Genomic DNA, 25,846 nt, shown 5'->3' with positions numbered 1-25,846 from the left:
TTCACAAATTCCAAACGTCCTTATAGGGATAAAATAGTGCAAGTTTTTCAATCGATATTTCTGAGCAACATGAAAAAATATATATGATATTCAGAATGTTTTACTAACATTAAACAATGTTTTAGTCAACATCGACACTTACGAATAAAAAAATCAAAATTAAATACTAAATAATTATTTACGAAGAGCTAAATAGAACGTCCATTATTATCGTCGGCTTATCGCTTCATACGAACGTAATCATCTTTTTCCTACTTCACAAGAATGTCGCAAGTAATTCTAGAAAAATGCTGCTATATATTGAGTCAAAATGACTTCAATAGACTTATGTAATATAAGTCTGATATTACCTTTGACCATCAACTGCATCACTGAATTAAATTGTTGAATTTTCGCTTACATTTTATAATATATATAATATTTGACGTTAGAATAGAATGGGAGATTATGTGACCTCCTTAATGAAATAAGATCTTTGCTCAGCTGCAAGATATTTACGGCACTAACAGTCCGACAGTCAGTCACTGCTAGGCAAATGAATCCTCCTTCGTTGAAAAAAAAATTGGAGTTCATCAAATTCTTTACCAAGTACAAGAAATATATTATAAACACTCCAAAATTATTAAAATTTACAGTTTAATTTCAGAATCCGGTTTAGACATTACAGGTACAATTTATACTTTTATAATATAAATTACAATCGGTAAAATCTATCAACAGTGCCATCGCGGATAATTACTTTTTAATACCTTCTTTACGGCCTTTTTCCTATACTGAATATCAATTTCTTTCATCAAAATACATAATATATAAAGTCAAAAAAAACCACTCATCAAAATCCTATACCGAATCATTATTGTTCAATTAGGGGCACATTTAAGGGCTGACCATTTAAACGAGGTCCAAAATAGGGCCATTATTGGTATTATTAAATTGTGATTGATTGTACACACGAGGCCATATTGATTGGTCCCCGATAAACGCACATTAGTTTTATTAGAAAAAATGTAGTAGCCGTCTATTAGTCTTGAATTTTTATTGATTAGCCTATTAAAGCACGCGTGGTGTACGACAAAAACCGAGGACGTTCTCAATTCATGTGTTATGTAATTTTTAATAATCGATATCCATAATTATATTTGCGTTAGGTTCAGCATAACTTCCTGGGGATCCCAAATACTTTTGATTGGACATCGTTTCATTTTTATTTAAAACATACTAGGGCTAATTTTTGAAGATGTTTTTTTGTTTCGATAGAAAGTATTTTTTTTCAGACAGGAACAGCAAATAAACTTTTATTGTATATAAGTTTAGCTAAATATTTTGTTAATATGACGTATCTTGAAGTAACTTTATTTTGAATAAAATAAGTCACAAAAGTAATAAGAAGGTATTAATCAATTACATTTAATTACATTTAACACCTAAGCGGCTCAACCACCCGCAAGGTAGGGGAGCACTCCAGTAGTAAAAGCATTCCATAGGTGGATTGGCGTCAGGCAGGCGGCCAGCCATAAAATTCTGCCAAGGCGTTTATTTGCAGCTTACACAACGAATCTAAATGGATCGAATAAGAGGTAGCGAATACTAATAATTCTTTATCAATTATATTAACAACTTCCACAATAAAATTAGTAAAAGATATTACAACAAAGCTATTATATTAGCTATCGTTGATTTTCGACAAGTAAATCCATAACTTTGTAATACTTTTGAACATAACCCAACTTTTCTAGCGATTAGGTACCCGAGTTCAGTGAACACATGGATCTTAATTGAAGATAAGGTTCAATGCAAGTTTTCTCCACTTGAGTTTTTATTCTTAATGCTTATTGTATCAGTTTAAATCTGTCGCTTGTATATCAATTACCTCATTATTAAAGCGTGGCGAAATTATCTCCAAGCATTTTAATTAAGAAGAGACATTGGGCAGTAGTGGAATATTTACTTGTAACTTTTATATTTGCTTGCGTTTAAGACAAAGGAGCCGAGCCAAGCCAAGGAGTTGAAGGTTTTCCAGCTATGACATAAAAAGCAATACTATACATATTGTTATGAAAAATAAATTTAGTAAAAACTTTTTTCATCATATTCAATTTAAAAATAAGTTAAATATCTAAACAGCGCATTTAAAAAATACGATATGAATTATTAATACATGTTTTTCTTACAAATGAAATACATAATATCTTGCCAAATGTTTTCGATGTCGTCGTTATTTAGATGTCCTCGCAAAATGCCGGCAATGGTTCTGGCGCAATGCGTTTTTAAATATTTCATTAAAATTTGGCAATATACTCAAATTTCCGAGTCTCGATGACCTATAGCTTAAGCTGTGTCTATAAGCTGAGTCAGATTGTCAGGAAATTACCTTTTACGTATTACATATATATGCCGGGTTCGAATGGGTAGAATAAAGGTATATTAAGAAAGTAAAATAGAAAACTAAAAAAAAGTCTTTGCTTTTGGGACTGGAATAGGCAGGATAAATTTGTCTCGCTTATGTCTTGTGTGTGTGTGTGTGACTTTAGGAGACCCCAAAGTTTCATCACAATCGGATGAATCACTTAAAAACGCATTGATGACAAAATTATAAATATTCAGTTTTAATTAGAATAAATATAAAATATCGTAACAATTATTTCAATTAATTGCATCATATTTATCACTTGATTATTTTTAAATATTACATAATATTTATGTAATATTTAAAACAATTGTAACATTTGTTACGTAACTTGAAAAGTGAAACTGAAATCAATTACAACACTCTCGTAATTACCACTAATAAAGTAAGGTAAGTAATAAAGTAAATAAAAGTAATTATCAGAGTACTTAATACTAATCTACAAATCTAAGGTGTGTCGACAGGGTTGCCATATTAAAAAATATATATTGGTTTTAGAAAATTAAGAGAAAGAAATTAAATAAGTTTGTTAAATAAATGTAAATACCGGTATGAATTGTAGATAATTTTGATTGATTATAACTTACATAGTGTGCAAATTAAAGTTGGCACACATAATTTCTTAGATTAAATAGAGTTTTCATCCGTATGTATAATTAAATAAAAAGACTTAGACCCTTAGGCTACCCACGTAAATCCTAACTCATGATCGCGGGTTCAAACGCGTGCAAGCACCACCATTTTTTTATATGCTTAATTTATCATTATAATTCCATAATATGTGTTGAAGAAAATTCCGTCACATGTACATCCACCAACCCACATTGAATCAGCGTGATGGAAGAAGCTTTAAACTGTCCTCATGAAGAGAGAAGGCCATTTGAGCATTTACTTAATATAATTATAAAAACATATACGTGTCATTAATCGATTTTAATTAATAAAAAAAATACTAAAATGTATATTGAACTATAATTTTGACTAGAATAAAGCTAGTTCAATAGTTATGGCAACCCTAAGACAGGCGTGGTGCCCTAATTCTCGCTATCTCGCGAAACATTCATAGTTATTAATGCGGCTACGAAATTGATGATAAAATCGCACGTATAAATCGTGATGACTTTGTTTACAAATTGTTATACTGCATCTTAGTTTAATTCTCATAGAGCAAAATTTAACACTAGCATTGATTTTGCAAATCGTAATTTTACTTACAATAAAAATAAGTTATAATCACCTATTTCATTACAATCGTGTACTCAAAAAGACTTTGCCCAAAAATGTTTTTTTTTGTTTTGTTTTACGATCAGTAGTTTGATCGTAACACGTGTATAAATAATTGGAAAAAAAACTATGCTGTTGTTTTTTGTCCATGGCCGTACGTAAGCCGTGTCAGTCAACAATACGCAATGGAGGCAGAGGCATTAAAAAATTATTAACAAATAAAATATCATAATATTTATCTCATAATTACTTCGTACTTTAAAATCTACGTATGATTATTATTGAAGATATTAGTTTGATTTTGATAATATTTGTATGCAAACGGGCAGATGGGCTAAGTAAATGGGTAAATACCTATAGAAATTGGCGCCATAAGACATATTAACCATTTCTTACACCGTCAATACATACATACGCTACCCTGGAAACTATCTCTCTACCCTACCTTACCACCAAGTATTATTTAATTAAGTAAATTATTCAAGAATTATTAAGTCCGTTTAAAAAGGTCTTTTTATTTTGATTCAATACTTTTTTTTTTTAAATAAGTGCACATATAATTACAATATCTCTAATTAACATGTAAGTAAGTTAGAGAATAGTTAACTTTGCCTGTGACCTAAGATTAAATATATACTATTTAATTAACATAGTATGCGATCATTGCAAACCGCTGCCTAATTAATCAATCTATATAAAAAGAAATTCAATAAGATCCTAATTCACTTTCTCTTCACCTACATTCGTCAATCGTGTCGGACGGCTCGTCAGATAGGCATTGAATAACCGGTTTTGAAAGCGTTCCCAAATAGAAGTGACAGAATGCATTACGTTAAACATCTAGGTAATTCAGTCGCATAATATATGGGTCATTGAACCGTCACGGCTAAGCTCATTTCGTATGTCCGATCGTTAGGTTAAAGTCAAGGTTATGGCGATAGCGATAAGCAAACAATTCATATTTGTATCCAATTTATCACAAAAATGTGCAAACATTTGCATCGATCGATGAGCTATAATATTTTTAGCTTCATAAATAAAAATCACAACGTGATTATAGGCTCTAAAATTTCACAACCCGAGCCGCGTCTATTTGCAGCGGTTAATGACCTTTATCGTAATCAGGTAAATGTTTACTTCTACCTGATATTCCTCTGATATTTCCCATTTGTGTCACATTTGAGATAAATTTGGTAATATTTTAGTATACAAAGAATAAAAATAACAAAATTATCTGAGACTTGATATAACATGGTCATTCGTTACAACATCAACTATATAGATATAACACTTTGCTGATTTGCTGAATAAACAATGTACGGGATTACCATCGATGTAATTACAGGCACAATTTATTACGCCTTAGTTTCCAATGTGGGTGTGGAAGTAAGGATTCATTATTATTTCTTACATCGCCAATGTCTTCGGCTAGTGTTGACCACTCACCATTAGTTGGTCAATTTACCAATCCGCCCATCAATATTACATCGCTTACCGCTGTCTGCATCTAAATTACATAACGCATTTTGATGCGGTGATGATTTTTATAGATAGATTGATTCAAGAGGAAGGTTTATATGTATAATACATGCACAATATAGTAGAGAAATACTAATAATTTTAGTAATGTCGTAAGTAAACACATTTTTTAAACGCAATCGCTGGCTGAACCCTACAAGATAGATCAAAATAATTAACTGCAGTATTGTACACCTTAAAAAGATCTTCAAAAAACTCCGCGATGGTATATGTCTATCTCTTAAGGATAGCTCAAAACAACAATTTTTTATCATTTACTTTTTACGAGAAATAATAGCCTATTTATGAAGCGATTTTAAGCAAAACAGCTTCAATCCATATCCAATGAAGTACCTTAAGTACATTGTGCATTTAAGATTTTTCGAAGATATTACAGATTTAATGCAGGAACATAGCGGTTTGTATTGTCTAATGACAAAAAAAAACTGTGAACTTTATAAGACATTCAATAGTACTATATTTAGTATCAGCATTGCACCCGTGCGAAGCTGGTGCGGGTCGCTGGTATTTTATAAATTAAAATTACTTATATGTATTTAGTACACACGTTCTTTAACTATTCAGATAGGTCGAGCGTTTGAGTTGCGTTATAAATCAGTCTGGCTCTGAGCCCGTTATTTATTATGTAAGTAAATATTACACCTTAAATATTTATTTGTTTCTATACCACTGTGAAATATTCACAGAAAAAGGCCACGTACGTATGAGACTTACTTTTACAGTGACTTCGTTTAATTAGATATAGTTTATCCCTAGCCTTGATTTACATATTTAATTTATTGTTCCTCAGAACTCAAGCTGTGTCTATATCAAATTTCAGTATAAAGGGACGTGTCTGTGGTTCAGTTGCTGAAACGTAACAAACAAACAAAAATACCTACCCTCTACTACACTATTACTATGAATTTAAGACAAATGAATACTTACATAATTACCATACACATCTAAGTTAATTAAAATACAAAATGAATGTGTAATCAACATTTATGAAATTTTAATTAATCAAACTCAATTGTTATTTTTTATTAATTGTAGTAATAATATTTAATTTTAATTTTTTTATACAATTTTTGTTAATATTTATATCAATCTGCTATGTAATGATTTTGATATAGTTTATTGTGAAGACTTGATTGGTTTTTTTTTTCTGTAATGTGATATTTCTTTGTGTGTATTTTATAACTGTTTGTCTTCCTTAAAATAAATAAATAAATAAATAAATAAATTCTAAATTTTCTTTGGGGTAAACTAAATAACTAGTACTTAGCTCAATCATTAAAACAAGTAAAAAAAAATATATAATTTACACCGAAAAGTTTTACAGGTTATAACGGTAGTTTAAAAAAAAAACAAATTTGTTTTACTTTCATAGCAAAAGTGAAAACAATACCGTGAAAATGAGACGATGAATAGACTACGGACCTAATTAATCAGATTAAAATCTAACGCTATAATCGAATAATCAGCAAACTTTCGTTAACTTTTTCCGTCACGAGCAATTGAGCAACGCTCTATTTCTGTAGACATCAATAGTTTGCGCGCAAAAACAACGAGTTAAAATCATTAAAAGTAATCATAAAAATTCAACGTGAAACAAACCTTAAAACTACTATTGTAATGTAAAAACTAGCAATCCGATATCTATCTATATCCTATTCTCTGAATTTATTTATATATCCAGATAGACTGTCAAATCTGACTGATATGACGTTTCGAGCTGTCAGGCACACCAATATTAGAAAGTTGGCTCGTTTGATTTAGTTATTTTATAGTGCAACACTCTCTAGCTAAATAAATACTATAAGTTCCTATTTGTATATCTAATAAGTTAATTTTAAATTACTAAATCTATATATTTATATAATATATGTTTACAATAAAACTTCTACATTTACCTAAATGTCGTCTGGGGCAACCATAACATTATCCTTACTTAAATATCAAAAGATATTGAGTAATAAATGTAGATTACTTGGAAGTAGGGCGCCCTTATCATCTTTGGGACTTCGACTTGAGAAAAGATGTAACATCCCTAAGTTAATGATCCGGTACTTATGACATTATATATATATTTGAGTTTTCATAGTTTAACAATGTTTATTAATTGAACAGACAATAGTTGACTTCGAGATAATTGCCAATTAAGCTAAAACTAATTGATTACGTTTCCGATTACAAATTGTATTTCATTAACATCAAATCAATAATTATTACATCCTACTTAACGAAACTTATAATGATAGAATTCGAAGGACAAATCACAATTAAAAAAGGGAAATAGGATAAATAAACAAGACAAATGCTAATCAATAACACTAAAAATTATCGTGTCTAACGGTTTTTAAAAGTCCTCAAAAACTACGCGTACGAATACATATGTATGTATAATGTAGCAAGTCATACGTAATGATCGCAATGTTTGATTAGTTTACCCTTATCATTTTAAAATTTGTATACTTATCCTTAACTTGGTCTTTTCCTAGCTCGTGATTTGACAGCAGGGCCCTGTACTCATATGAACCACCATTATAAGAGGTCACCTCTATTCATAGACATTAGTATAGTAGATACAAATTATTTCCTGTAAATAAAAACATACTTCTACACAGTTGAAAGCCCTTAACCAGGGAAACCAAATGATACCAAAGTGCTACTAAAGTACAGCGTACTATTTACGTCACGTGCTTTTTAGTAAACAGCTTAGCGATGAACGATTTTAATGGTTTATCATGACAGATATTCTGACATATTTTGCATGTGTCTAAGAACCCAGAGTGGTAGTCTTAATCTCACTCCTATGTAATGTTTACGATCTATTTTTTGATTATAATTTATTCCTTGAGAAGAATTAGTACTTCTATACGTCCTCGTTACGCGTCATAGGCGTTAAAGCAGGAAACGACCGCATTTCTGAACACGACTTGGACTAACCGCTTATCCACTACTAACAGAAAATACAGAATCAATCTGCTGTTTAGCTTTTACATCTGAATGATGGCAATAAAAGTGTCTTACAATAAATAAATATATAATTCTCGTTAACTCGATAAAACCACCAATATTTCAAGTGTTTACAAATTGTTTTAAACTAAAACAAACCCAATACAATCTTCATAGTTATGTTTTTATAATATTTTAAGTAAATTTATATCAACTACATTATGTACAATGATTCGTATCAATCGCAGTACCCATGAAATGTTTTTTATTTTTAAACCTAAAATATTCATCTATGAATATGTAGATAAAACTTAACTACAACGTTACTTGAACTTATCAAGAATTCAGGATGCGTCTATGTTTACAATGTACACGTATCTTTATCAGTTAATTATAAAGCGCACTTTATGTACTCAACTTAATAACCTATTCAACGAATGTAGGTGCACTATTTAAAATAAAAAATTAAATTTAATAAAAATTATTAATTCAGTTAAAAATGTTGAGTTTTGCTAATATTCAACATTTAAACTGTGTAATTAGAAACATCTCAAAGTCCCAGAACCCGGAATGTCCAATGTTGAAAATGTCGAGACAATCTCGAGTTTCCAATATCCAGCCTGAACCTATGAGGTCGGAATATACAGCGTTATAAGCTAGCCAGTATACTAGGAAGACAGCAAGACAGTAATTACAATTATAAGGCATATAACATCTTAGTTACTTCTGTTGGTGGTACCTTTCAAATAGATATATTTACTTAGTAAATTCTGTGCCAATATCATATACATAGACAGTTGAGACCACTTATAGTGTGGCACATTTTGCTCATCTTTCTTATTAAAAAAAAACTATTTATACCAGATAAGAAATACAATTGTAAACATTTGTAAAAAAAAAAAACTTAAAAATAATGCAATAAATAATAATATACAGTATGACCCATTTTAAAATAGCTAAGTTTTAAACGATAACTCTTAGATAACCTTCTTCTACAATAGAAATAGACTTTCTGTTTATTTACATCGACGAGTTGACTAGTTTTCTTTGCCAAAACCTTGAAGCTGACGTTATTTTTCGCTTCGTTGAAAACAATCTTGAAAAAAATATCTACGGACAATGGACAAAACTGACAATCATAGCGATGACGGGCTGTATTTTTAATCTGTTCTACATTTGAGAATATATCGTAATGGAGATTTAATTTTAATAAATATATACTGTATTTTAGAAACAGTATATAATTAATTGTCGTTTAAAACAGTATACTAGCAATAGAGAGAATATATAAGATGAGTCATTCGATCTATATATAATTATATATTATATTATTAATATTCAATATGAATTTACAGATACGATAGTTGATAGTTTTGGCAATAGATGAGGTATAAATATGTTTGATTGACGTGCTCCATAACAAATTGGTTTTCAATAGTAGTCTGCCTTATGCATTTTTTTAGTTAGTTTTACACGTAAATATAAGATTACATACTGGCTTAGTAATTAATACACATTTGCTTCCAAATAGTTTAAATTACATAAAACATTTTGATACTTAAATTTCTATTAAAACCTTACTTTTACACGTTATATAGTATTAAATCATAGTTATCGCCCCGTATAATTATTAAAAGTCCCATGTTTGCTATAATTACGAAAAAACGGTTCGTTAACGTATTTTTTTACTAATCGCACCACCGTTAAGCGCACGTACTATGTTAATGCACCTTACAAGTCAACTAGGTTACGCAACAGGCCACTGGCTTCATTCCGTAAGTAGATTCAGCCATATAATACTTTATATAGATAGTAACTCGTGTGCATTGACACATATTTACGCATACATTTTTGTCCATATATAGTAAGAATTTAAAAGTAAGAAACTACGAACTTAGTAGCGAATGTGTCGTATCCAATATCAATCTAATTAATCACGATATTTATCATGTTATCGTGTTTCGTGTAGAAAGAATAGAAAAAGAGCCTAATTTAATTTTTGGCAACAGTAGATCTATTCTATAGGAATAAACCACTGTAACCCGTAAACCGTAAGTTTCCAACATTTCACGAGTGAGATTCGAAGTGAGCTCTTAGGAAAAAGTATTGCGAAATGGCCCTATAAGCTGCTCTAGATGACAGTTTTAATTTTATTACTAATCATACTCACTGTACTCGCGCTTCTATTTGCATCGAAATTTTCCCCATTAATTCTATAATTTAAATTCTTAATTCAATCAGGTATTTAATTTTTTTTTATTTAAAATAAATAAGCAAACTGGCCAATAATACACCTGATGTTAAGTTATTACTACACTGTCAACGCGAAACCAACACAGAGAACTAAAATGTTATGTCCCTTGTACAGCAATTCCACTTACTCACCTAAATATTTTTTACGACAAAACAACAACTGTTTTAAGAGGGTACCTACACAGACAGGCTTCCACCAATCCCTGCTACCATATTTAATTAGGATCTATGTACGTTGGTTGCAATGGTCTAATCTTGAAATTGGAGTGCTAATTAGACCGATATATGTATGTAGAAATTTACTTTATATTAAATATTATACGGATTATTATTATCTGTATATTACAGACGAGTATCTGTCACTTTGTCTATTACACATTATAATATTATATTTTTAATCTGGTATCATGAACATTGACAGATACTCATCATGGCGGGAAAATTGATTCTCGAATGTATATTTTTAACTGCATATCGAGTAAAACATTTTATTTATTATTCTTATAACGTCGTTTTATTTCTGAGTTTAGACTTAGTTCTTAAACATAGCTACTTTTGCATTAACAATATTATTTTTATTATATAAGCCTATCTGTATTTATATAATGTGTAAAATGTATGTACCCACATAGTGTGTCATATTCTGGCTATCGCAAGCGATACTATATGACACAATATCAAAGTATATGTTTACATAGATAGATATAACGGTCACGTGAATGTAATCTGAGATAACAATTACTATCAAAACGAATAAATAAAATTGTAGCAAATAATATTTTGCTATTGAACGTGTTTGAAGTGAAACCAAATCTTCCAGAGCGATAAAGATAAAAAAAATATTTTAACACTTAGTAAAAAATGTATGTAGGGAAATGTTGTTATCGATTTTCAAAATCAACCGTAATGGCTTATTCAATATTTACATTACTAAAACATAACAACTTTACTTCTAACCTTGACATTACAAGTATACTCGACGATAAAAAACTCTAGATATGCCCTAGAAATATAAATTTAACGTAATTTGGTGTAAATAAGGCCATTTTTCGTCCTTGTCGAACGAATCGCATACCTTAAATAAGACTGCATTCAGTCCAAATCACTTTAATCATAACAAATGAAGTAGAACAAACGATTCTAATCATACATCCCTGTTACAGACTTAACTGGTTGTTATATTCGGATGATATTTCAACACGATGAATGATTTAGAAATGGGACCAATGGATTCGTTCACGTGACTTTAAATATGAAGTTAGGAAGTTCATTTTTATTAATAATAATGAACACTGTCTTAATTAATGGCTATATTATATACATGTAAAGATTATTAATCCAGGGTTGGGCTAATGAAAATAAATTATCGAGATATTCTCAATAAATGGTAAAAAAATACTCTCGTTTCGCAAGCACGTAAATATGCTCCTGCACCTGCAGATTTGTGGGATTGTGCGCTCGTATGATGATGACATCGTAGAAATGCATCTGTATTTGGGCATACACTTGGGAATTATTATATTTACTAGACAAATCTTTAGTCTATGACATTGGTTGCCGAAGCCGAAATGTGGTCTGGACTTTTAATGTTTAGCACATTTTATTCAAATTTTCTTAATTTCTTCGTCCTGTTTGGTACCGGTGAAATAACCTCTGAGTTTTTATGTTATAATTTTATCCATATAATTATCTATATTATCATATATCACACCATAGCATCTATAAAAAATTCTTATACTTCTGCCCAGAACAAAACAGAACAGTAACAATTATTTTTACATCACGCGTAGTTGTGAAAAAACTGATTACATATTACATTACCAAGGTAATAACTATGCATTATGTATAAAAAAGAAAAAAGTGTATAAATTAAATGTTTAATACCGTTAATCTTTTTAAAACAATACATGAAAATCATTTATATTTAATTATATAATGTTTTATTTATTATTGCACAGTAATATGTGTCCCTCTTAATTAAAACTCTTATTATGTAAATTCACTTTAAAAGCTATTAATGATTAATTTTACCCATTATCTTTAAAACCGATCACACAATTCAACATACATTTCCAACTTGATACGTTAAAGTTTTGTAACAGTTTTATTTATTAATATAAAACTAATTATTGTAGGTTTAGTAATTAACTTCATTTCTTAATAATCACCCGAGCAATAATTACCAAATAATATTATCGCTTTACATAATGTTATTACATGTTTATAAAATTACTCTTTCAAAAAAATAAACAAATAGTACACAGCACACAAAATTATGTATACATGAATGTGACATAATAATAATCCATAGACAATACCCAACTTTTTAATTTTCTCTATGTCTGTTCGGGGCTTATAGTCGTCTCCTTTACTAACCAGGTTTACAAAATAATTTGCATGTAAATTTGCAAACATACCTGTATATTTCTTTCTCGTACGTTAATAGAATTTATTATAAAGACTATAATCCTGGCCCATATTTTATTTTTTTTTAAAGAATATTTCTCATCCCGCTTTAATTATAAAAGAGTAAACGCCAAAGAATTCATAGATAATACAATATAATCATTCACGTGAAATATTTCACTTTCGAATAAATAATGTAATTTTTAATAAGAGAAAATGTGACTGCACTCCTTTTTAATATACTTGACATTGATTGATGACAATAAAGGTGAAATTTTGGACTTTTTTATTTATGGTTGTCTCTTATTTTTTTTACTTACATTGTTAACATTTACGATATGTAATTTTTGGCAGACTCTCTCCTTTTAAAAAATGAAATTGAATATATTTTGCTTAAAATAAATATTTGCCCAAGGTAAAATGTAAACTACTACACTAAAAATGTATTTGAACACAATTAGAAATAATTTATATATTTTAATAAAATATTATTCCATCGACATTTGAACATTTTCTTATTAATATTTAGCTGTTAATAGATACCTCATAGTAAATAAATAAAAATAATAATAACATACACAATTATAAAATAAGTACTTAATTACAAAAATGCTTTAAAAACCTATTTAAATAAAGCTTCAACTGGTTTTTTTTTTATTTCAAATAAAATAAACTACATACTGTCTGTTGATAACGCGAATTAAACATGTTAAATAAGAAAAAATGTATGAAATCAATTTTTAGTAGCACTCGAATGCGCGTGCGTCGCGAGACGGTGAAATCGAACGCGATTCCGTCGAAGTGAAATGATTCCAGTCGTTTATCCGAGCGTAAATAAGTAGGTGTGATGAGTCAGCAGGGCTTTCAATTGCTAATAACTATTTCACATATCTTTTTTTTTTATTTATAGCAGGAAGGCAGAAAAGTAGAATGCCCATAGACATTAAACAAATTTCGAACACGTTAAAAAAAATTCGAAACAGCATTTAACTATTGGCATATTTAAGTCTAGTCATTTCATATTATTCATCGTTGTTTATATGTGGTTACTTAAATATTGTTTTATCTTGCCGTCGATCGAGTGAAGAAGGCGCATTGTACCAATCACCATAAACACATCAATATGTATAACCGTATGTATTTAGACTCTATTTATGCCAAAATGACATATTACAGTTAAATGAGGTCACAGTAATTAAAATTTACGAATGGGATCAACCAAAATGCAAAATCTCTGCTTTTGTATATCTTCCTCGTCTGTATTCTGTGTTTCAGTGTTGTTATATATAAACTATTTGAGGAAAGTGAAATTAAAGGCGGTGAAATTATTGTTATATCTACATATGTCCTTACAAATATACCAAATATAATTCTTAATAAATGGCCGGCAGAATATTTATGAACAGTAAATAGGGTTATTTATGCATTAAGAACTGTAAGAAAATCGTGACGACTTAATTTATTTAAACTTTCACATCTTACACAGCTGCTAATATGAGTGCCATTACAATTACAGTAATAAGTAAATTTGCTTCTGTTATCTATCGAATCAACGAGTTTAACATAATCAAAATAAACTTTATTAAAGTAAATTCAATGAATAAATTATGTATATTTCATTCAAGTAGATTTATGACCATGCAGCATTTTATGTCATTCTAAATAATACATATTAAGACTAATATTATAAATGTGAAAGTAACTTTGTACTAACTATTTAATGCTCTTTTACGGTGAAACCAATGTGCTGATTTTGATGATAGAACATATTCTACTTTTTTATGCTCGGCATCTGACGACCAAGCCGTTAAACGCGAGCGAAGCCGCAGGAGACATTTATTCACTATAAATGTTCGGAAATGTATTGATTCCAACACGAATCAACGTAATCGATATGTCAACAATTATTATTAGCAAATAGGTTTATAAGGTAAATGGATGATAACTTTTTTTTAAATAGTCGTGTTCAATAATTCCTCGATCGTAATAAACAGATAAAGTATAGGCACGTTGCTAATGAAAGATCTTACACATATCTGGAGGTTTGCCAACCGAACGGCGTTGATTTAAAATCTTTAAACCGCCAATAAATCTTTAAAGCTCGCGTGTCGATAGGAATTAATAATTTACTTATTGCAGTATTTAATATTTACTTCATCGTTTTGAAATCATATATCGATTTAGATTGCACCTTTTATACTTTTAAAGGCAGGATTTAATGGGAATCTTTTATTATAAGCCTGGAAGAGGCTAGGACAAAAGATTTTAGTAAAGAATGATAGAATCTGGCCTGTCTGGTTAAGCATCCATCCAACCTATCATATATTCTACCTCCAAACGTGAATATTACTTATGTACAACATCTACTATTGTTGTTTCTGAAGAGCGAATAAGCCAGTGTAACTACAGGTACAAGAGAATTAGATGCGGTAACACATGTTAACGCTTTACTATTATTTTTATATTAAAAATAAACAGAACACATATCATACAGTATTTATTATAATTTTTGATCAACAATATTTATTATTTAAGTGCCAAATTCCTAATTATCTGCATATCTAATTTAAAAAGAAATGAATAAAAAGCTTTCTAAGTGACGAGTAAACAAAACAAAAAAAAACTAAGTTTACGACCAATAATGAAAGGAAGAGAGAAGATATATCTATTCATTCCTAACGAAACGCAGTGTAAACAATCAACGCACTCAACTTACGTCAATGAATAATAGAGCTAAATAAGTTCATTTTATCTCGAGTACCTTTGTAATTAACGCTTGAAGGGCGTTGTTTACGCGTTTTTCCACGCGATGCGTTAATTTTAGAACGCATCCGCCTACCGCGCGCTATTCTGAGTCAGTGTGTTTAAGCTAAGCAATTTGTCATATACCTACATTTAATCTTCAATTTATGCTACCATCTTGTGAGTGAAGGTTTGTCTTGACATCTTTTTCTACTTACATTTGCAATTTGCAATTATATATAAATAATTAATTTTTACAAGCACTTTTGTATCGTTGTTTTACAAGATTACATTAGATGTCAAGTTAGTAACGGCTTAGATAGTAATTTTAAGACAGGAAAACAGTCAAGAAACTCAGTAGTTACGGTTTTTCACCAATGTATGTTCATAATAGCTAAAGAACAGTATGGTAATTATAAAAATGAATTATGAAGGTTTAAAATTAATAATTTCTTCAAAATACAAACAAAAGTACTTAAAATCCTTTATATAAGTTCAGGTAATTATTCCCTGAAATGCGATTTCACGAAATTTTTACAAATCTAGACAATTAATATATTTTAAACACTTGTAAAAGACCATATAATTAAAACGAATAAATTACATTTATAATATGTATATTATCTACATATAGTATATATATATATAGTCTCATATCTTTAAATATTTCACTCTAATGATTGAAACATATCATCTTCATCATCCTCCTGCCCTTATCCCAATTTTACTTGGTGTCGGCGCAGCATGTCTTCTTCTTCCATACTTCTCTGTCAGACGTCATCTCACAAGTAACATTCTTTCTAACTATATCGTCTTTTACACAATCCATCCATCGTTTCTTGGGTCGTCCCCTACCTCTATATCCATCTACATCCATTCTCAAAACAACGATTGAAACATATATTAAAACGATTAATATATGTTTCAATTGCTTATTGTACTAGCGCGTATAAAATTTTACTTGTGAATGTATATGTGTGTGTGTTCATGCATGCAGTGTACACTAGAAGAGTTTCTATCTATCGATCTAGCAACAATTTTCCCTTATAATTCCATCAACCTATCTCACTCATCAAACAATCTTTAATCCTTAACATTATCACTGTAAATAAACATCGACTCGTCCCAAATATATTACTGACTGAATTCAAAAAAGGATCAACAAATATTAAATATATATTACGGTATAAATATATCAATATTTACAATATTTATCAAAAAGTCTACAAGTCGGTGTGTCCTTGACGTCGCCTGGCGGTTATCTTCGCTTATCCGAAAACTCTATTACGGATACATTGATAGAGTCTAATACAAATTAAATTATTTGATACGATATTTGACCTTATTTCTTTTTGTATACGTTTTATTTTTCAGTGACCTTTTTTGAAGTTAGATACCTTTGCATTAAGTATTGATATCTTACTGCAAGATACATAGATAGGACAGTACGTGCATTTCACTTTCCTGTGTAAAAGGTTTCTGAACTTGATATTCTTTTGAGACTTAGCGAATTATTAATACTTAAAACTTAGCAAAGTAAGAAGTCTGTTTGTAAATTTCATTCAACTTTGCTGAATGCGAAAATACTCATATAAATTCTTAATGCCTTTGGGAGTCGTTTTAACAGTTCATAATTAATACTATTTTCTTTTTAAAAAGTAAGATCTTTGTATAAATTAATTTACTTATGTTTCATTTGACTTTCACTTCATTTGAAATTCAGTCAGTATTTCACGTTGAATTTGGAAGTGATTTGTCTCTACAGAGATGGCCCAGTGGTTAGAACGCGTGCATCTTAACCGATGATTTCGGGTTCAAACCCAGGCAGGCACCACTGAAATTTCATGTGCTTAATTTGTGTTTATAATTCATCTCGTGCTCGGCGGTGAAGGAAAACATCGTGAGGAAACCTGCATGTGTCTAATTTCAACGAAATTCAGCCACATGTGTATTCCGCCAACCCGCATTGGAGCAGCGTGGTGGAATATGCTCCAAACCTTCTCCTCAAAGGGAGAGGAGGCCTTTATCTCAGCAGTGGGACATTTACGGGCTGCTAATGTATGTATGTAATGTTGTCTCTACAGTGGGCACCACTAAAAAGAGTGAGATCATATCTTGCTTAGAGGATAAGTGACCTTGTAAGATGTGGTTTATATATATTATAAAGTGTATATGGGCAAGGGCTCAACCACTGACCTTCAACCAGGTGGCTCATTTGTTCGACGGTCACTTGTATTATTATGATCACCAATTACCACCAATATAATCAAAAAATATTAGAACTTTCCGATCGAATGCAATGGAAATCGTGTAATTTATATATACATACATAATTTTTATTATAAAACATTCTGATGCATTGAGACTTAATATTAAAATTACTTGAAATGTATTTATATTATTAATAAATATAACAAACTTACATTTTGATTGTAAGTTTAACCATTTCTCACGTGGCAATACTTATTGAAATAAATTGTAAAATCCCTTGAATTTACAAAAAAAAAATATTTTTTACGTTTAAGACTTAAAATATAATGTTTTCAACCTTTACTAAGTAGTAATACATTTGTGATTATACAACATACAAATTTATGTATGAATGTTGCTAGTCTATTACACGATTTATTAAATAAAATTTATCATCATTTATATTTGTAACAACAGCTATTTTTTTAGTGTATACATATATAAAGTTTAATAAATCTAAAATTTGTATGAAATATATTATTGTGATCGTAGTTGACGGTAACGTGTTGATGCAAATAGCTGAATATTCTGGAACGTGCAAATCGCTCTACACCACATGCCACATTAACTATCTAACTTTCTGCTAGGTTTTTCAAGCGCTTCACTGTGAATATAAAACCACATACATAAATGAAAAGTTAACAAGACGATGATCGTTTCTTCAATATCCTTAAAATATTCTAGAAATTTCTTTTTTGTTTTTCTTATTGATGTATCTATTCCTATAACCTTCCTTCGAGATATTTTTAAGTGTTTCACGCAGGAGATTACTTAATCTTATTTCCAAGAACTTAGAATAAAAGTTATAAATAATAACAAAAATCTGTTCGTTTCGATCGCAGAGAATTATGTAATCACTTATAACTCGTTTATTAGTAAATATATATAATTAATATAGAATAAATTAGGTAATTTAAAACCATAGGAATATAAGTCCCTTATGTATGAACATTCTGTTGTCCGTTCATTCATGCGTTGCATACAAATTGGAATGCTAACAACCACGCTTATAAACTTCAATGTTATGATCTTACAAAAGAATGAATGGTATTGAATGAAAGCTTCGTGAAATAAAGAGACAATTGATGAACCTAATTAATACATATTTCTTGTAGACTGTATAATTGGCACTTGGCTTTTTTTCGGACGAATATGGGAGATCTTTGTCTATCTAATAGAGTTTATTTTTTTAAATGTATGCATGTTTTTTTTATTTGTATACTGTATATATTGCTGAAATTAACATTCGATATTTTAGTTAGCTTGTTTTAGTTTTTTTTATTATTTACACCTATACTTACTAAACCACCACGTTTTAAATACTTCTTCGTATGTTTTGGTATTATTTATAATGTTATATATTAAACTAATTTGCTTATTTATTTGTACATATTAATACAAGTCAATAAAAAACGAAACCAACTGTAATAATAGCATAGGTTAATATCACCATTTATTTAGTAACAATACACGAATTAAACTGGTCATAAGAATCTATTCTAACTAATCTTTAAATCAAAAACATAACACAACTTTCTCTTTACGTATTAAAGTAATTTAAATGATATTATATTTAAAAACCGGGTGTTTCTTGTGAAAGTTATGGTGTTAATGCTTATCGAATTGTTAGGATTACTTAAACACATTTAAATTGCCTTTAACATCGTCTTTAAGACATTTAAATTATGTGTATTATAAGAATTGAGTACTACCGTAATACGTTTCGGATCGCTGAAAGAGATGGGGCCGCCTTTGCATGCAATTTTATTTACCGTAAAACTTCTTATTGTATTGAGTAATACAGTTTGTATATTTTATAGCAAAGTTAGGATGGTAAGTTGTCACCGCTGCCCCTATGTTTTGGTGCTGTAAGTAATTGTAATCTTTCCTTCCTTAATAATAGTTACACTGACTCACTCACCCCCAGTGGCGTAGCTAGGTGGGTAAGGGCCCCGGTGCATAGAAAACGAATCGTGCCCTTGCCCCCTCTTCAACGTATATTGGCCTTCAAAATTATAGATAGAAATAAGAATAGGACACAGGATACAGTGAGTTGAACATATCATTAGTAAGTTAAATCCATACTTCATCTCTATTCAAAGCTCTTTCCATAGCTTAGGTTAGAGGGCCCCCAGAGCTCAGGGGCCCTGGTGCACTGCACCACCTGGCCCTACGATAGCTACGCCACTGCTCACCCCTCAAACCGGAACACAACACAAAAACACACGCTACCAAATTATTAAAAATACCAAGTAATTTATATTTCTACCTTTCTTTTTTCATTACGTATTAAAGTATTATGGTTCTTTTTTTATAAAAAAAAGAAACAAATGGATCGCACCGTACATTTAAGTTAAAGCAAAAAAAGCGAATACAAATCCCGGTAATACGAAACTCTGATGGAAAAGATCTGCACAAGCAAAGTCTATTGGAAGCCAATTGAGCAAAATCAACGGGGTACATACATCAACCTCTTAACCAGCAATGGAAGGTTTACGGGCTCTTACTGACATATTCACTATTAGTAACCAGACAGCTAGACAAGCGTAGCTCCACACAATTTATAATAAATACTTGACAATGTGATATTATTGCGGTCTGTCATATAATTCTGATTGCGCTATCAACATTTATATTAATTAGAATATTTCTTGGAATACACAGAAGTTTATTCACATTCTCTGAAATATTAATGAATGAGACGAAATGGACTGGTACCAGTCTTAAACGAATAGTGCAATTTTTGTTGATAAATTGATTCATCTCATGCTAGGAAAAGGAAAACTTCGCGAGGAACCCTATATATGTATGTGTCAGTTGAATGTGTGTGTAGCAACAGGCATTGGCACAGAGTGGTGAACTAAACCCAGCACATTTTGACATTTACAGGCCGCTATTTTCAAGATCATTACTGTCGCCTGAAATACAGACTTTAACCTAGCTCGGGGACAGAGGTTTGATTGTATCTTTATAAATTATGTGTCTTGTTCTCATAACTTATTTTAACTTTGAAAAGTATACCTTTAAGATTTATGTTAGGCTTATTACTTAGTGGAAATTTTTTGACTAAAAAATAAAGATTATATTATTAGATTTAACTAATTGCCGCCCGCAGTTTCGATTGCGTTTTAGCGGTCGATCGTCATACCCAACATAGGTATAAAAAATTGGTTCAGTAGTTGGGCCGTGAAAGCGTAACAGACTGACAGACAGACTTATATCCGCATTTATAATACTAGTAGAAATAAGAAGTCGATTATTGATTTTTGAGGGATGAAATTCTTCTACATGTGCTCGCGCTAAACAGCGAACCGATTAAAACAGTTCTAAACCTGCTCAATTTTCAGGAGGTCTCTGCCAAGCAGTCGAACATTTATAACCTTTATGATTTATTTGTATTATTTTTAAGATTTGGTATACCAACCTTGACAGCGTTGTAGGGTAAGAAATCATAACATTAAAAAGCAAGTCAGTGACATTTAACGCCTCGCCACTTAAGCCGACAGTCACGGCTCTAATCAGCAAATCGCTAATACACCTTAATACCTTTATTTAATCAACAAGGGTATTGAACAACGATCTACACTTTCACCAATAAACGCTATTGCATCACGTGTCAGGAAATAAAACTGGTTGTGATTGGATAATATTAATGTATATTTTTTTATGCGATTAAATATTGTATATTGTGTTTTTGTCTGTTTTCGATACGAATAGTCATAGAAAAATATGATATTAATGATAATAAAATACGGTATCGTGTGAAGCAAATTAATCGTATACGACGCTGCTTCAATACCTTCCGTGTCTCAAACGACTGAAAAATGCATACAAAATATAAATTCATATTTGTACTATTCATTTAGATTTTTTTTAATACCAACCAATCATCCGATGTTCTACCATTAGCAGCCTGTAAATTTCCCACTGCTGGGCTAAGCCTTCCTCTCCCATTGAGGAGAAGGTTTGGAGCGTATTTCACACACACACAAGTGGCAGAATTTCGTTGAAATTAGACACATGCAGGTTTCCTCACGGTGTTTTCCTTCACCGCCGAGCACGAAATGAATTATAAACACAAATTAAGCACATGAAAATTCAGCGGTGCTTGCCTGGGTTTGAACCCGAAGATGCACGCGTTCTAACCACTGGACCGTCTCGGTTCGATGTTCCATCACCAAACAACAATACTTAGTATTGTGGTGTTCCGGTTTGAAGAGTGAGTGAGGCAGTATACAGGCTCACTTAGAGGACTTAACATCTCAGTTTCCAATGTTGGTGGCACATTGGCGATGTAAGTATTGGTTTCATGTCACTCGACTTGTATAATGTATATCGTTCGGAAATTTTAATTACTATTTTAATTTTTTGAAATTATAAATTATTATACAAAAACACCAAATTATAAAATTATTATCTTGACTTTTTTTGAAAATAATCCAACAGTATTAATATTTTAATAATTGAATAGCTCAAGGTACAAAAATTGTTATTAATTAAAATATAGTCGAACAATTCCAATATTAAACGTGAAGTGAACCAACACGTACTAATTTGGTACTCTGACGAACGTGGAAGTAAGGAGATACAGACTTATAACTCGTTATCACGAACAAAAGAATTATTACACGTTGTTTGGACCTTGAGACGACCGTACACGAAATAGACAAGTATTCTTCATCAACGTGGGGGGGAGAGCTTAGCGGGAGTTACATAATATATTTTTAATTTTGACTTTAATATATCTGTGTCAAATTTCATTCATATTCATTCATTCAGCCGTTCCAGCGTGAATGACTTTTCATGGTATTGGTGACTAACGAACAGGAAACTCACCTGATGGAAAATGACTAACAGCTCCCATGGACATCTGCAACACCGGGTTACTTGCAGGTGCGTTTTCTTAACTGTTCCTAAGTTTTATTAATAAGATATAAATTCATCATCATTCAACATGATTCAAATAAGATTTATACATGTACATGAAAATGTTGCTTAGTTAAATAATGTGTCTCCTTCTTTTAAATGTCAAATCAATGATGACAGAAAGAGACAGAGAAATCAGTGTTCCACTAATCACTCGCTATACAACCTTAACAATTTATAGTAAGGCCAGTTATAATTCTAAAATACTTATTAAAATAACATTACAAAACTTATTATACGTTAAACTAGGAGACGATTGAAACGTACGTCAAATTTAATAGATCTCATTATACAATACTTCATACCATAATCCTTAGGATCAAGTAGCTACCTAAAAATACCCAAAAATTTAAATATTCTTTCGTCAAGTAGGCTTTTATGAGAACTTTGGTAACGTCATAGTACAGGGTTATATTTAATGTACATCTGGTAATGTGTGTATATCTCATAATCGTACAATGTATATACCTTATAAACAATACCCAGGAAGTTTAGGATCATCTTCGAAGCATGCTTACCGTAACACAAACTAAAATACTGTTTTAGTTACTTACCAAAACAAATATTTCATGCACTAGCATCGGATCTCTTTTATACAAAACGACGAGCATAAAACGTTTTAAGCAATTAATTAAAATTTCATCGACTTGTATTTCAAAAATTAACAACGAAAATACGACCCGAAATTTGATAAGACAACTTCTTTAAACATTTTTAGTTTAGGTTTTCATCCCTACGTGCTACCGTAGGATAAACATTATTACAAAATCAATACAAATCTGAAAATCTATACTAATATGTGTAATATAAAAATGATTTACGCTTACATAATTAGTTATATAATCGATTTTATTTAGTAATAATTGGTAAAAACGTGTAAGCGTTATATGTAGCTGTGAACGACCTTGTTAACAACGTAATAATTACGATATTATCGCATTCACGGTCACACACTCTATTGAGATCGTTATCATATCAATTGTAATACTATAGTACTCTATAATAGTAATTCATATGAGTAAGAAAGACGTTTTGAATATATAAGGCAGTTACATATAAAGAAAGTCAAAATGGTCTGAGAACACTCGCTTTGCAATCATATAGATCGATTACATTGCAATGACAGATTTAGAGGCTGATAGATAGTTATTCGAACCGTACAACACACAGTAGTTTTATGCCTACTCGATTCGTACTTCACTCGTGATGAAACCGACTTACGATGTCTATTAATGTTATATTTGCCCATGTTTAACTGTTTGAGATGCCATCACATTGTTTTACGGTGAGTTTCGTATTGGCTCAGATTAACTCTAATGATTCACAATTGTTTATAATTCCGAAACATAATAACAATAAATTGCTTAGTAACCAATCGCTGTTTTGACAATTTTTGACAACAATTAAAACTAAATGTCATTTAAAATTAGTCAGTCAGTAATTTGGGCTCACCAACACATTGTAAACTCTCGTAATACAATGATTAGTTGTCACAAAATATACACAAACTAAGAACAATATTCGTAGTAAAACCTTGTGTAAGCTAAAAGTACAATTGTATTTTTAATGTAAAGAGTAAGTCCAAGTACAGTCAGTTATTATTTGTAGATAAAAAAAAAGTATTCTCAGAAGTTCATGGTCGGCAACGCATGCGCAAAGAAGATATGTTAAATAGTAAAGAATTATATAACTCATTACTTCTCTTATCTTGCAACTATTCCAATTCGAAATTCAAATGTTTATTTACGTTGCAGTCGGTTATACTAAAGCAACTTCACACTATAATATGTATACGGAATAACTTGAGTGTTGTAATACATATATACAATATAACGGATTAGCTGAAAATGGTTTCAACTAAGTCCCCAATAAATGGGCTATGTAATGCAATCAATTTTTATTTTCTAGTCTGTCATTTAGTTCCGTATATAAGTGCGATCATACAAAAAAATCAATAATTTTATTAAATTAATTAAATTATTTTTATTTTTATAACACACTCACTACGTATATCAATTGCTTATTTAAATAGTAATAAAAAGTACTCGTTAGCTTTATTGAACGTAAGAGATGCCGCAACTTACGATTTTTTATAGAAATGTCAACCGAGAGGGTTTAATATAAAATCAGGAAGGGCAAGCTGGACGACAACAATAAGACAGGTGATGACACATGTCACATTGCTTCCCTATTAAGTAAACTATTCACCAACGTAAAAATAAATTACAGAACTAAAAACGTGCAACATGAAAGTGAGATGTCAGATTTTTTTTTAGTGTGAAACGTTACATATAATCGTTGCACTCAAATTCGTCTAAATCTTGATTAATCAGGAGAGTATTAGAAAAGTTTTTATAATGAAAATTATTTTAATCTGTAATAATTACACTATGAGCTGGTTCACGTAATTCAATTTATCAGAATACACATTTTTGATAAGACAATTTCAGTAATTACGGTCGACATCATGGACTACATCACTAGTTTATATTTTTTTCAATTACTGTTTAAATAAAAAAAAAATATAAAAAATCAAATTTATTTCTATCCAAAATTATCTAATTTTATGACAGACTCACAGTTTTGTAAATATAAACTTAGTGCAGTTGTATTGGCGAAACGCTTAAAATAAACTAGGACTCACCATCATCATAGAGGTGTGCATCGTTTCAGTTCTGTCCCATCCCACGGAAATCGAACCTGGGACCCGCCGGTTACATCATAACCGCCAAAATAACTCCTGCCAACGTCGATCAACAAACACAAGGCTGCACTAACTAGTTTAACACAAATTAAAACAAGTGAAACTAAAACAAATAAAAAAAATCAAGTCACGATTTTCCGGTCATTTAACGCGGTTTACAGTTCAAAAGTGCCACTATTAAAACAATTTTATAAAGTTTGTAAATACGATGTCATTTACGGAACAAACGAACGACACTTCTGCCTCCTTACAAAACACTGCACTGACTGAGGCGACGATGTCCATCCAACGCACAAGCGACAGCGAACCTTGTAAATACTACCTCATGTATCTCTCACGCACTCGTACCATGCGTTGTAACGTAAATTAGAAAGAGACAAATATATTTCCTTTTGTGTAATTAAAACTGCAATTCGCTGCAATCAAATGTTAATGCGATAAAGTTCCAAAAGTTC

At 30.6% G+C, this 25,846-nt stretch overlaps 1 protein-coding gene across 1 annotated transcript in view; it reads right to left on the bottom strand.

Moving 5' to 3' along the window:
• The window catches only part of LOC125069574 (MATH and LRR domain-containing protein PFE0570w-like), a 106,287-nt gene extending 80,644 nt beyond the window's left edge, over positions 1-25,643 (bottom strand). Inside the window, exon 1 of the mRNA XM_047679103.1 lies at positions 25,332-25,643. Coding sequence (XP_047535059.1) covers positions 25,332-25,352 — 21 coding nt within the window. The 5' untranslated portion in view covers positions 25,353-25,643. The remainder of the gene's footprint in view (positions 1-25,331) is intronic.
• Between the last annotated feature and the right edge of the window lie 203 nt (positions 25,644-25,846).

This window comes from Vanessa atalanta, chromosome 15 (genome assembly GCF_905147765.1).
Source record: "Vanessa atalanta chromosome 15, ilVanAtal1.2, whole genome shotgun sequence".
Classification (NCBI taxonomy): domain Eukaryota; kingdom Metazoa; phylum Arthropoda; class Insecta; order Lepidoptera; family Nymphalidae; genus Vanessa; species Vanessa atalanta.
The sequence above is the reverse complement of the archived record's forward strand: the minus strand, read 5'-3'. Positions and strand labels throughout refer to the sequence as shown.